The sequence below is a fragment of the Rhinoderma darwinii genome, unplaced genomic scaffold (assembly GCF_050947455.1).
Source record: "Rhinoderma darwinii isolate aRhiDar2 unplaced genomic scaffold, aRhiDar2.hap1 Scaffold_1587, whole genome shotgun sequence".
Taxonomy (NCBI): Eukaryota; Metazoa; Chordata; class Amphibia; order Anura; family Rhinodermatidae; genus Rhinoderma; species Rhinoderma darwinii.
In genome coordinates, this window is record NW_027461990.1 from 238,390 (window position 1) to 252,477 (window position 14,088).

Here is a 14,088-nt window from a genome sequence, read left to right on the forward strand (position 1 = left end):
AGAGAGAGACGGAAGTGATAAAGAGAGAGAGAGACGGAAGTGATAAAGAGAGAGAGAGAGAGAGGCGGAAGTGATAGAGAGAGAGAGGCGGAAGTGATAAAGAGAGAGAGAGACGGAAGTGATAAAGAGAGAGAGAGAGAGACGGAAGTGATAAAGAGAGACAGAGACGGAAGTGATAAAGAGAGAGAGAGAGAGACGGAAGTGATAAAGAGACAGACGGAAGTGATAAAGAGAGAGAGAGACGGAAGTGATAAAGAGAGAGACGGAAGTGATAAAGAGAGAGAGACGTAAGTGATAGAGAGAGAGACGGAAGTGATAAAGAGTGAGACGGAAGTGATAAAGAGAGAGAGAGAGAGACAGAGACGGAAGTGATAAAGAGAGAGAGAGACGGAAGTGATAAAGAGAGAGAGAGAGAGACAGAGACGGAAGTGATAGAGAGAGAGAGACGGAAGTGATAAAGAGAGAGAGAGACGGAAGTGATAGAGAGAGAGACGGAAGTGATAAAGAGAGAGATGGAAGTGATAAAGAGAGAGAGAGAGAGACGGAAGTGATAAAGAGAGAGAGACGGAAGTGATAAAGAGAGAGAGAGACGGAAGTGATAAAGAGAGAGAGAGACGGAAGTGATAAAGAGAGAGAGAGAGACGGAAGTGATAAAGAGAGAGAGACAGAGACGGAAGTGATAAAGAGAGAGAGAAAGAGATGGAAGTGATAAAGAGACAGACGGAAGTGATAAAGAGAGAGAGAGAGAGACGGAAGTGATAAAGAGAGAGAGAGACGGAAGTGATAAAGAGAGAGAGAGAGACGGAAGTGATAAAGAGAGAGAGAAAGAGATGGAAGTGATAAAGAGACAGACGGAAGTGATAAAGAGAGAGAGAGAGAGACGGAAGTGATAAAGAGAGAGAGACGGAAATGATAAAGAGAGAGACGGAAGTGATAAAGAGAGAGAGACGGAAGTGATAAAGAGAGAGAGAGAGAGACGGAAGTGATAAAGAGAGAGAGAGAGAGAGAGAGGGAAGTGATAAAGAGAGAGAGAGAGACGGAAGTGATAAAGAGAGAGAGAGAGACGGAAGTGATAAAGAGAGAGACAGAAGTGATAAAGAGAGAGAGACGGAAGTGATAAAGAGAGAGACAGAGACGGAAGTGATAGAGAGAGAGACAGAAGTGATAAAGAGAGAGAGAGACAGAAGTGATAGAGACAGAGACGGAAGTAATAAAGAGATAGAGACAGAGACGGAAGTGATAAAGAGAGAGAGAGACAGAGACGGAAGTGATAAAGAGAGAGAGAGAGACGGAAGTGATAAAGAGAGAGAGACAGAGACGGAAGTGATAAAGAGAGAGAGAGAGAGAGACGGAAGTGATAAAGAGAGAGAGAGAGAGAGAGGGAAGTGATAAAGAGAGAGAGAGAGAGACGGAAGTGATAAAGAGAGAGAGAGAGACGGAAGTGATAAAGAGAGAGAGAGAGACGGAAGTGATAAAGAGAGAGAGACGGAAGTGATAAAGAGAGAGAGACGGAAGTGATAAAGAGAGAGAGAGAGACGGAAGTGATAAAGAGAGAGAGACGGAAGTGAGAGAGAGAGAGACAGAGACGGAAGTGATAAAGAGAGAGAGAGAGACGAAAGTGATAAAGAGAGAGAGAGAGAGAGAGACGAAAGTGATAAAGAGAGAGAGAGAGACGGAAGTGATAAAGAGAGAGAGACGGAAGTGAGAGAGAGAGAGACAGAGACGGAAGTGATAAAGAGAGAGAGAGAGACGAAAGTGATAAAGAGAGAGAGACGGAAGTGATAAAGAGAGAGACGGAAGTGATAAAGAGAGAGAGAGAGACGAAAGTGATAAAGAGAGAGAGAGAGAGACGAAAGTGATAAAGAGAGAGAGACGGAAGTGATAAAGAGAGAGAGAGAGACGGAAGTGATAAAGAGAGAGAGAGAGACGGAAGTGATAAAGAGAGAGAGAGGCAGAAGTGATAAAGAGAGAGACGGAAGTGATAAAGAGAGAGAGACGGAAGTGATAAAGAGAGAGAGAGAGAGACGGAAGTGATAAAGAGAGAGAGAGACGGAAGTGATAAAGAGAGAGAGAGAGACGGAAGTGATAAAGAGAGAGACAGAGACGGAAGTGATAAAGAGAGAGAGACAGAGACGGAAGTGATAAAGAGAGAGAGAGACGGAAGTGATAAAGAGAGAGAGAGACGGAAGTGATAAAGAGAGAGAGAGACGGAAGTGATAAAGAGAGAGAGAGAGACGGAAGTGATAAAGAGAGAGACAGAGACGGAAGTGATAAAGAGAGAGAGACAGAGACGGAAGTGATAAAGAGAGAGAGAGAGAGACGGAAGTGATAAAGAGAGAGAGAGAGACAGACGGAAGTGATAAAGAGAGAGAGAGAGACAGAAGTGATAGAGAGAGACGGAAGTGATAAAGAGAGAGAGAGAGAGACGGAAGTGATAAAGAGAGAGAAAGAGAGAGACGGAAGTGATAAAGAGAGAGAGAGACGGAAGTGATAAAGAGAGAGAGAGACGGAAGTGATAAAGAGAGAGAGAGAGACGGAAGTGATAAAGAGAGAGAGAGACGGAAGTGATAAAGAGAGAGACGGAAGTGATAAAGAGAGAGAGAGACGGAAGTGATAAAGAGAGAGACGGAAGTGATAAAGAGAGAGACGGAAGTGATAAAGAGAGAGAGAGAGACGGAAGTGATAAAGAGAGAGAGACGGAAGTGATAAAGAGAGAGAGAGACGGAAGTGATAAAGAGAGAGAGAGACGGAAGTGATAAAGAGAGAGAGAGAGACGGAAGTGATAAAGAGAGAGAGAGAGACGGAAGTGATAAAGAGAGAGAGAGAGACGGAAGTGATAGAGAGAGAGAGAGACGGAAGTGATAAAGAGAGAGAGACGGAAGTGATAAAGAGAGAGAGAGACGGAAGTGATAAAGAGAGAGAGAGACGGAAGTGATAAAGAGAGAGAGAGAGACGGAAGTGATAAAGAGAGAGAGAGAGACGGAAGTGATAAAGAGAGAGAGAGAGACGGAAGTGATAAAGAGAGAGAGAGAGACGGAAGTGATAAAGAGAGAGAGAGAGAAACGGAAGTGATAGAGAGAGAGAGAGACGGAAGTGATAAAGAGAGAGAGAGACGGAAGTGATAAAGAGAGAGAGAGACGGAAGTGATAAAGAGAGAGAGAGAGAGAGACGGAAGTGATAAAGAGAGAGAGACGGAAGTGATAAAGAGAGAGAGACGGAAGTGAGAGAGAGAGAGAGAGAGAGACGGAAGTGATAAAGAGAGACGGAAGTGATAAAGAGAGACGGAAGTGATAAAGAGAGAGAGAGAGACGAAAGTGATAAAGAGAGAGAGACGGAAGTGATAAAGAGAGAGAGAGACGGAAGTGAGAGAGAGAGAGACAGAGACGGAAGTGATAAAGAGAGAGAGAGAGACGAAAGTGATAAAGAGAGAGAGAGAGAGAGAGACGAAAGTGATAAAGAGAGAGAGAGAGACGGAAGTGATAAAGAGAGAGAGACGGAAGTGAGAGAGAGAGAGACAGAGACGGAAGTGATAAAGAGAGAGAGAGACGAAAGTGATAAAGAGAGAGAGACGGAAGTGATAAAGAGAGAGACGGAAGTGATAAAGAGAGAGAGAGAGAGACGAAAGTGATAAAGAGAGAGAGAGAGAGACGAAAGTGATAAAGAGAGAGAGACGAAAGTGATAGAGAGAGAGAGACAGAAGTGATAAAGAGAGAGAGAGACGGAAGTGATAAAGAGAGACGGACGGAAGTGATAAAGAGAGAGACGGAAGTGATAAAGAGAGAGAGAGACGGAAGTGATAAAGAGAGAGACGGAAGTGATAAAGAGAGAGACGGAAGTGATAAAGAGAGAGAGAGAGACGGAAGTGATAAAGAGAGAGAGACGGAAGTGATAAAGAGAGAGAGAGACGGAAGTGATAAAGAGAGAGAGAGACGGAAGTGATAAAGAGAGAGAGAGAGACGGAAGTGATAAAGAGAGAGAGAGAGACGGAAGTGATAAAGAGAGAGAGAGAGACGGAAGTGATAGAGAGAGAGAGAGACGGAAGTGATAAAGAGAGAGAGACGGAAGTGATAAAGAGAGAGAGAGACGGAAGTGATAAAGAGAGAGAGAGACGGAAGTGATAAAGAGAGAGAGAGAGACGGAAGTGATAAAGAGAGAGAGAGAGACGGAAGTGATAAAGAGAGAGAGAGAGACGGAAGTGATAAAGAGAGAGAGAGAGACGGAAGTGATAAAGAGAGAGAGAGAGAAACGGAAGTGATAAAGAGAGAGAGACGGAAGTGATAAAGAGAGAGAGAGACGGAAGTGATAAAGAGAGAGAGAGACGGAAGTGATAAAGAGAGAGAGAGAGACGGAAGTGATAAAGAGAGAGAGAGAGACGGAAGTGATAAAGAGAGAGAGAGAGACGGAAGTGATAAAGAGAGAGAGAGAGACGGAAGTGATAAAGAGAGAGAGAGAGAAACGGAAGTGATAGAGAGAGAGAGAGACGGAAGTGATAAAGAGAGAGAGAGACGGAAGTGATAAAGAGAGAGAGAGACGGAAGTGATAAAGAGAGAGAGAGAGAGACGGAAGTGATAAAGAGAGAGAGAGAGAGAGACGGAAGTGATAAAGAGAGAGAGACGGAAGTGATAAAGAGAGAGAGACGGAAGTGAGAGAGAGAGAGAGAGAGAGAGAGACGGAAGTGATAAAGAGAGACGGAAGTGATAAAGAGAGACGGAAGTGATGAAAGTGATAAAGAGAGAGAGACGGAAGTGATAAAGAGAGAGAGAGACGGAAGTGAGAGAGAGAGAGACAGAGACGGAAGTGATAAAGAGAGAGAGAGACGAAAGTGATAAAGAGAGAGAGAGAGAGAGAGACGAAAGTGATAAAGAGAGAGAGAGAGACGGAAGTGATAAAGAGAGAGAGACGGAAGTGAGAGAGAGAGAGACAGAGACGGAAGTGATAAAGAGAGAGAGAGAGAGACGAAAGTGATAAAGAGAGAGAGACGGAAGTGATAAAGAGAGAGACGGAAGTGATAAAGAGAGAGAGAGAGAGACGAAAGTGATAAAGAGAGAGAGAGAGAGACGAAAGTGATAAAGAGAGAGAGACGAAAGTGATAGAGAGAGAGAGACAGAAGTGATAAAGAGAGAGAGAGACGGAAGTGATAAAGAGAGAGAGAGACGGAAGTGATAAAGAGAGAGAGAGAGAGAGACGGAAGTGATAAAGAGAGAGAGAGAGACGGAAGTGATAAAGAGAGAGAGAGAGACGGAAGTGATAAAGAGAGAGAGAGAGAAACGGAAGTGATAGAGAGAGAGAGAGACGGAAGTGATAAAGAGAGAGAGAGACGGAAGTGATAAAGAGAGAGAGAGACGGAAGTGATAAAGAGAGAGAGAGAGAGACGGAAGTGATAAAGAGAGAGAGAGAGAGAGACGGAAGTGATAAAGAGAGAGAGACGGAAGTGATAAAGAGAGAGAGACGGAAGTGAGAGAGAGAGAGAGAGAGAGACGGAAGTGATAAAGAGAGACGGAAGTGATAAAGAGAGACGGAAGTGATAAAGAGAGAGAGAGAGACGAAAGTGATAAAGAGAGAGAGACGGAAGTGATAAAGAGAGAGAGAGACGGAAGTGAGAGAGAGAGAGACAGAGACGGAAGTGATAAAGAGAGAGAGAGACGAAAGTGATAAAGAGAGAGAGAGAGAGAGAGACGAAAGTGATAAAGAGAGAGAGAGAGACGGAAGTGATAAAGAGAGAGAGACGGAAGTGAGAGAGAGAGAGACAGAGACGGAAGTGATAAAGAGAGAGAGAGAGAGACGAAAGTGATAAAGAGAGAGAGACGGAAGTGATAAAGAGAGAGACGGAAGTGATAAAGAGAGAGAGAGAGAGACGAAAGTGATAAAGAGAGAGAGAGAGAGACGAAAGTGATAAAGAGAGAGAGACGAAAGTGATAAAGAGAGACGGACGGAAGTGATAAAGAGAGAGAGACGGACGGAAGTGAGGAAAAAAAAAAAAGGGGGAAAAAAAGGGAGGGGAGAGAAGTCGAGAATCGCACCTGATTGCGCTGCGTCCCGGCACCGTCTTGCGCTGTTTTCCCATCAGCTGAAGAGAGAAAGGAGGAGGAATACGGTGGTGACAGAAGTAAGAGAGCGAATAATAAAAGAAGGAGCCGGGACCGTGACGTCCCCCTCCCCCACACGCCTCTTCTATACATTAGTAACGTGGCACGTCTCTCGTGGGGGCGCTGGAATCATCTCATACTCAACATTACCGATCCTGGAGTCGACCTCCGCTGTCAGATTGTTCAAGCTACTCAGCCTTTTCTTGTCAGTTTCTGGGAAAGCTGGGTGACAACCAATATGGCCGCCAGAATATCTCCCGCAGGAACGGTCACCCAGACTGTCACAGATCCCTGCACATCGGAACCAGACAAATCTGCCATTCAGGGGTCGGGGAAAGCTGGGAGACCAAACCTGTGCAATGGAGACCAGAACGCTTCTCACCCCACGATCAGCGGCGGCGGCTTCTACGTGGGGAATATACGGCGGTTTGGACGGCCAGATGTTTAGCGACCCCGGGGGCTCATGGGGACAATATCCGGCGTTGGGCCCTGGGACTTCTGTTTCCTGTGTTCCACGCTCATCCCTAGGGGCCACATAATGGCAGGCTGCCTGCGGGATGTCACGGGGGTGGGGGACAGATTATAACGCAGCTGCGGAGTCCGATGCTGGAGAGCGGCTGTCAGCAGAATCGTACATGAGGTGAATCTCTTCCCCGCTCCCCCAGGTTCAGTCGTGGGGCCCTCAGGGACCAGAGCAGAAGTCCTAGGGCCCAGCGCCCGTGGCAGCTCCATCATTTTCCAGCAGAAATCTCTATAGGATGTTCAATAAAGGTTTTGTTCTGATCCAGAAACACATCAGGTCTTTACTCCAGTCACATCCAGAGCTGCAGTCCCGTTTCTGCCTTTTGCTTCGGAATAAGACTGGTTCATCTCCCTCCGGTGATCAGTCACCTGACCGAATATTCAGCTCTAAATGTGTGACTGTTACTACAGAGCTCAGATAGCAGCAAGCCAGCAGATTTGTGGGTGCAGCTCTGGATGTGACTGGAGAATGATTATGTAACAGTAGAATAGTGGCTACAGCTCTGGCAGTGATTGGAGAATAGACATGATGCTATATAGGATCAGTAAGTGAGGGGTTAACTCCGTGTTGTCTGGAGGTTTCCACTAATGAATGAATTGTCACATGACCGCGCCGAATACATGGGGGGTGAGAAACCACAGCGGACGTACATCGCCCTGCAGGGGGCTCCTCCATATACTCACGCTTGGCCTTTGCTGGGGGGCTGCGCCGTGTCGGGGGGGCAGTCTTCGGACTTTTGGGCTGCTCCTTCTGCTCCCAGTCTTCTTCCCAATCTTTCTGGATTTTTTCCTCCTGTGTCGTGATCCTATAAAAACAAGGAGCCGCAATCAATGGCGCTGTCTGAGAGTCGCCATCCCGACCCACGTGTGTTCCGAAATTACCGAGCACCTCCCCCGCATAGAATAAAGCCCTGGACTCATCCGCATCTATGTTGTATCTGTTTCTGGGAAAGCTGGGTGACTACCAATGTGGCGGCCATTACAACTTCAACAGGGGGATCAGCCGGCAACCAGAGTGGTCGTCACATCAGGAAAGCTGGGTGACACCTCGTATAACCTGAAATATTCAGGACTCCAGGAAAGCTGGGTGACACCGCGTATAATATCATTGGGGGAGTGACTGGTGGAGAAGGATCTGGTTGTACTTGTAGATCATGCAGCACAATGTCAATCAGCTGCTTGTAAGCCCAGCAGGATATTGTGGTGTATTATAGAGGCCTGGGCTCGGGGGCAGGGATATAATATTACCTCTTTATAAAGCATTAGTGACTCCTCATCTACAATATACAGGTCAGTTCTGGGCACCGGACACACAAAAACATCTTAAATATAAAGAATAAAAGAAGGACATGTATCTAGAAAAGAGACGTCTGAGGAGGGACAGGATGAATCTGTATATCAATGGCCTGTAGAGAAAATAAGGAGGGAAAGCTGTAAAGAGCGCCCCCTCCTGCTGGAGGAATCCATGTTCAGGCTCCAGAGGTGGGCAGGATTCTTTACTGTAAGAGCAGTGAAGCGATCACAACTTTCATCCATTCTGATCGCCAGACGGGGTCAGGAGTGAATTTTCCCATTTGGGGCAGATTGGCTCCGCTCGTGGGGTGTATTCACATGGCGCAGTTTTGCATTGTTCTTTGAGCCGTCTTTTGGCCGTGGTGCAGCCACTTTTATAGGGGTCCTTTTTTTTTTTTACTTCTGTATCAATATGGGGATAAAACATCATTCTACTCATTAACGTTCGGCTTTTACGGATAGATCGCTGCGCGTGGGCGAGAGAACGAGCAGGAGACCAAACAGAGGGGGCTTCCCGAATGCTGGGGTGACGCTTAGAAAGGAGGGGGCGTTTCCTGTGACGGGCCGAGCGTCATCTCTGTGGAGAAAAGACAGTGTAACCGTGACAGCGCCCGCACATCTCCATCTGCACGCGGTATCGCTCCTCCTCCTCCGCCACCTTCTGGGAAATCTCCATCTTCCTCCTGTGGGGTAATAATCACAGACGTCACAACAAGCGCTCAACGCTGCAACTACCCAACCGGAAACATGGCGTCCGACGGGCCCTCGACGCTGCCGTCAGGGGGCCGGGCCCTCGACGCTGCCGCCAGGGGGCCGGGCCCTCGACGCTGCCGCCAGGGGGCCGGGCCCTCGACGCTGCCGCCAGGGGGCCGGGCCCTCGACGCTGCCGCCAGGGGGACGGGCCCTCGACGCTGCCGCCAGGGGGACGGGCCCTCGACGCTGCCGCCAGGGGGACGGGCCCTCGACGCTGCCGCCAGGGGGACGGGCCCTCGTCGCTGCCGCCAGGGGGCCGGGCTCTCGTCGCTGCCGTCAGGGGGCCGGGCTCTCGTCGCTGCCGCCAGGGGGACCGGCCATCGACGCTGCCGCCAGGTCACTCACTGTTTCTCTTTCTCCTGCTGCTCTTTCAGAATCTTGTTGGTTTCCATGGCGAGTTTCTTTTGGCGCAGCAGTTCCTGGCGCTCCAGTTCGTGGCGCCGCTGCTCCACCAGCTTCTCATTTTCCGTCATAAACAGCTCCCGGCCCTGCGGGTTACATCTGCGGTTAATCGGGTTTATAATGACCCTGGGGGGCGACCGCTCGGGTCTCTTCTCTACATCTGCACATTACAATGTGACTTTGGCCCCGGGAGAGCTGAGGGCCACAGACCAGGAACTCACTGGATAGAACGACACTGTACAGAGAGCGCAGCAGCGTAATGTCCGGAGGGTCCGCACTGCACATCACCCGGAGTCCATACACCCCTATCTAACGGACCCTCCTGACCCCGGGCCGAGCTCTAAACATTGAGGACAGGACGGGGTGAGCGACCTGCTGGGGGCCCCAGGGTGACAAGAACATCGCTGCTCACCCACCGCACCCAATAAGAGGGATCCCCACAACTCACCGCCCCGGTCAGAACCGTCAGCGTCAGAGTCCGGCTGCTTTTCAACACTCGCACGGCCTGGAAAAAAAGAACATTTTATATACAGCGCCCCTACAGGTGGGAAGGAGATCGGACGGACATGAACCCAAAAACCTTTCATCAAACGTGTTCACCCCGTGTTACAATATATCAGAGACTTCAGCCTCATAAACCCCGGGAATATGAAGCGTCGTCCATCCTCCTGTAAATAAAGCTTTTATTGTATAATACAAATTTCTATTTTTACAATATTTTCAAGATCTCTGCTAACAGTCTGTGAATAGAAACATTGTATCAGTGTAGACACAAATCTCTCTCCTGTCCTGGACTCCAGGCTAATACCTACACTGATACACTGTTACAAAACCTCAACTGTGTGAGCAGAACTAAGTTAGGAGCAGTTTTTAGCCTTTGGATGTAAATAATAAAAGGTTCCCATTCAATCACAGCAAGCAGACATCCTGAAAATGGTATTGAGTGAAACATTGTATTGGAAGGTTGCAGAAGGAGAATTCCTTTAGGCTGGACCGGCCCTTTAATGAAGCCACGCCCCTAGCGCGGTGAATACGCTATACAGCGACTGTGCACACGAGGCGGCAGCGCAGGGGGCTGGACACATGACAGTCACCTCCTTATGGTCGACGCTGGCGAAGTCCACGCCATTCACCTCTACGATCTGATCACCGACCTGACAGGAAGAAAATAAACGAGATCAATAAAGAGCAGCGGCCACAAACAGGAATTGGGGGAGGGGTCCGAACAGGACATGGGCGGGGCTGACAACACATAACCGCTTGTTGACAGCTCAGAATCCAGGTTTATAGAGTAGCAGGCAGTGGGGGAGGATCCGTGGGTACGTGACCCCCGAGCAAGGATCCGTGGGTACGTGACCCCCGAGCAAGGATCCGTGGGTACGTGACCCCCGAGCAAGGATCCGTGGGTACGTGACCCCCGAGCAAGGATCCGTGGGTGCGTGACCCCCGAGCGAAGATCCGTGGGTACGTCACCCCCGAGCGAGGATCCGTGGGTACGTGACCCTCGAGCAAGGATCCGTGGGTACGTGACCCCCGAGCGGGGATCCGTGGGTACGTGACCCCCGAGCGGGGATCCGTGGGCACGTGAACCCCGTACGAGGATCCGTGGGCATGTGACCCCCCGAGCGAGGATCCGTGGGTATGTGAACCCCGTACGAGGATCCGTGGGTATGTGACCCCCGAGCGAGGATCCGTGGGTATGTGACCCCCGAGCGAGGATCCGTGGGTATGTGACCCCCGAGCGAGGATCCGTGGGCATGTGACCCCCGGGCGAGGATCCGTGGGCATGTGACCCCCGAGCGTGGATCCGTGGGCATGTGACCCCCGAGCGAGAATCCGTGGGCATGTGACCCCCGAGCGAGAATCCGTGGGCATGTGACCCCCGAGCGAGAATCCGTGGGCATGTGACCCCCGAGCGAGGATCCGTGGGTATGTGACCCCCGAGCGAGGATCCGTGGGTATGTGACCCCCGAGCGAGGATCCGTGGGTATGTGACCCCTGAGCGAGGATCCGTGGGTATGTGACCCCCGAGCGAGGATCCGTGGGTATGTGACCCCCGAGCGATGATCCGTGGGGGCAGTGACATACACAGCGACTCACCTCCAGGCCGACCTCTGCAGACAGCGAGCCGGACTTCACGTTACTGACAAATATTCCTGGTTTCTGGGAGGGGCCGCTGGAAATGCTGCGGAAATAAGAGGAGGTGTGAGGTTTGTATTAAGCAGACCCCTCCCCCATCACCTCTACTAGATAGAACCCCTCCTCCATCACCCTAACCCCCACCTGTACAGGACATAATGCCCCCCATATCACCAGTACGCGGGAGCTGCACCCACCTGCACCCCATGCCCGTTGTGCCCACCAGGCTGACGAACACCTTCTTCTCCTTGATGTCTCTCCCTCCGGTGGATGCCAGCCCCGCCACGCTGCTCTTCCCATCCTGTGGATACAACATCAATGAGAATTAGTAAAAAAACAACTACAACTCCCAGCATGCCCTGACATCTATTTTCCATCTACAGCTGCCGGAGGGAGATTTGTTACAATAGGAGCATTGTAAGATTGCATTAAGCGCTTCTGTCCGACGAGGAGAGGAGACGCAGCCCCGCCGTCCGACGAGGAGACGCAGCCCCGCCGTCCGACGAGGAGAGGAGACGCAGCCCCGCCGTCCGACGAGGAGACGCAGCCCCGCCGTCCGACGAGGAGAGGAGACGCAGCCCCGCCGTCCGACGAGACGCGGCCCCGCCGTCCGACGAGGAGAGGAGACGCGGCCCCGCCGTCCGACGAGGAGAGGAGCCGCGGCCCCGCCGTCCGACGAGGAGAGGAGACGCGTCCCCGCCGTCCGACGAGGAGAGGAGACGCGGCCCCGCCGTCCGACGAGGAGAGGAGACGCGGCCCCGCCGTCCGACGAGGAGAGGAGACGCGGCGCCGCCGTCCGACGAGGAGAGGAGACGCGGCGCCGCCGTCCGACGAGGAGAGGAGACGCGGCCCCGCCGTCCGACGAGGAGAGGAGACGCGGCGCCGCCGTCCGACGAGGAGAGGAGACGCGGCGCCGCCGTCCGACGAGGAGAGGAGACGCGGCGCCGCCGTCCGACGAGGAGAGGGGACGCGGCGCCGCCGTCCGACGAGGAGAGGGGACGCGGCGCCGCCGTCCGACGAGGAGAGGGGACGCGGCGCCGCCGTCCGACGAGGAGAGGGGACGCGGCCCCGCCGTCCGACGAGGAGAGGGGACGCGGCCCCGCCGTCCGACGAGGAGAGGAGACGCGGCGCCGCCGTCCGACGAGGAGAGGAGACGCGGCGCCGCCGTCCGACGAGGAGAGGAGACGCGGCCCCGCCGTCCGACGAGGAGAGGAGACGCGGCCCCGCCGTCCGACGAGGAGAGGAGACGCGGCGCCGCCGTCCGACGAGGAGAGGGGACGCGGCGCCGCCGTCCGACGAGGAGAGGGGACGCGGCGCCGCCGTCCGACGAGGAGAGGGGACGCGGCGCCGCCGTCCGACGAGGAGAGGGGACGCGGCGCCGCCGTCCGACGAGGAGAGGGGACGCGGCGCCGCCGTCCGACGAGGAGAGGGGACGCGGCGCCGCCGTCCGACGAGGAGAGGGGACGCGGCGCCGCCGTCCGACGAGGGGACGCGGCGCCGCCGTCCGACGAGGAGACGCGGCGCCGCCGTCAGACGAGGAGCCGCGGCCCCGCCGTCTGACGAGGAGAGCCGCCGCAGCCCCGCCGCCTGACGAGGAGAGCCGCCGCAGCCCCGCCGCCTGACGAGGAGAGGAGCCGCAGCCCCGCCGCCTGACGAGGAGAGGAGCCGCCGCTCTGCCCTGATAGGGTGATCATGAAGAATAAAGGACTCCGAGTGCACATTATAAAGCACGCGGCCGGTGACCTCTTTAGACAGAGTAAAGACAGACCTGGCAGTCAGAGAATGCGCCCCATTGACCTCGTGGCACTAGGCGCCTCTACACCGAGAAGATCGCCCCACACAAGCCGTTGGTTAGCAACCTCGGACGCCAGCCGGCTATGGGGATAATGAGGGTTGTGGTTATGAATTAGGAGGCGCTGCCGCTACGATTCTCTGTCCTTTGTAGACTGAAGTGTTTACAGGTCAAACTATATAATGACTCGAGAGTAAAAACCTGCGGTGTCGGCCACGTGTACGCGATGGAGACTTGCGCTAGAATTGCCGACGATCTTAAAAAACTTCTATGCCCGGTCCATTACCGAGATGTTTGTATTCCCCGTACTATACGCCAACTGGCGCCCAAGGTTGCTAAGTGAGGTAGAGGCGCCTAGTGCCACGCACAGTTCTCTCCATGGAAACTAGTGACGCTGGTCGTGCGCAGGGAGTGGGAACAGACGCGGAATATAGGGGGGTATTTATAGTCCGTCGGTGCTCCGGGCGATCGTTACAGTAATGAGATTCTCTATCGCAGGCATTATAGGAGCGATATTGATGGATCTATAACCGGTCGCGTGCTACATAATGTGCGAGTCCTTGATTCTTTATGATCACCTGGTCAGGGACGCTGCAGGTTTCTCTGCTCGGGGGATAAATGATGAGACTTGTGAACCCCGGGGGGCCGCGCGTCCCCTCATCAGACTGCGGAGTGTTTGTTACCTGCAGCGGAGGGATCACATATTGACGGTCAGATGTCCGGCCTACATGCGGTCAATCAAGTCTATTAACTTGATCCAACAATGGGGCGTGGCTTAGTGGGGAAGGGGTGGGGTCTAGTAGAATGGCTAAAATAGGACATTTAAATAAAAAAAAGTGACAAAATATTGGCGGGAAAAACTGTATAAACTGCGGTCAATATGGCGCATTCTCTGACTGCCTGGTCTAAGCGCACCCGGTGTACAGCGCACGCAGCCCGGCCACTCTGCCCAGCGCCTGTCAGCAGCTCGGAGGCTATTACTTGTGTTGTAGTCTCTCCCATCCCATTGTATTCCCTTCAGTGTTGCCATAGGCCCCTCAGCGCCTCTCATCAGCCGTAGGCCCCTCTGACAGATGCCACATCATTCCCCTGAGTGATCTC

The 14,088-nt window shown here is 52.4% G+C and overlaps 1 protein-coding gene across 9 annotated transcripts in view; it reads right to left on the minus strand.

Annotated features, from left to right (window-relative positions):
- Nucleotides 1-14,088, minus strand: part of LOC142699465 (harmonin-like) — a 93,271-nt gene that overhangs the window by 48,126 nt on the left and 31,057 nt on the right. For 8 of the 9 annotated variants that reach the window (XM_075848060.1, XM_075848059.1, XM_075848063.1 and 5 more), the window contains exons 7-13: nucleotides 11,393-11,496; nucleotides 11,157-11,241; nucleotides 10,151-10,210; nucleotides 9,505-9,561; nucleotides 9,000-9,142; nucleotides 8,519-8,584; nucleotides 7,293-7,414 (exon numbers count right to left, since the gene is read on the minus strand). In XM_075848060.1, coding sequence (XP_075704175.1) covers nucleotides 7,293-7,414; nucleotides 8,519-8,584; nucleotides 9,000-9,142; nucleotides 9,505-9,561; nucleotides 10,151-10,210; nucleotides 11,157-11,241; nucleotides 11,393-11,496 — 637 coding nt within the window. Of the gene's footprint in view, nucleotides 1-6,020; nucleotides 6,068-7,292; nucleotides 7,415-8,518; nucleotides 8,585-8,999; nucleotides 9,143-9,504; nucleotides 9,562-10,150; nucleotides 10,211-11,156; nucleotides 11,242-11,392; nucleotides 11,497-14,088 lie in introns of all 9 variants that reach the window. The other variant, XM_075848057.1, reaches the window with a different exon arrangement.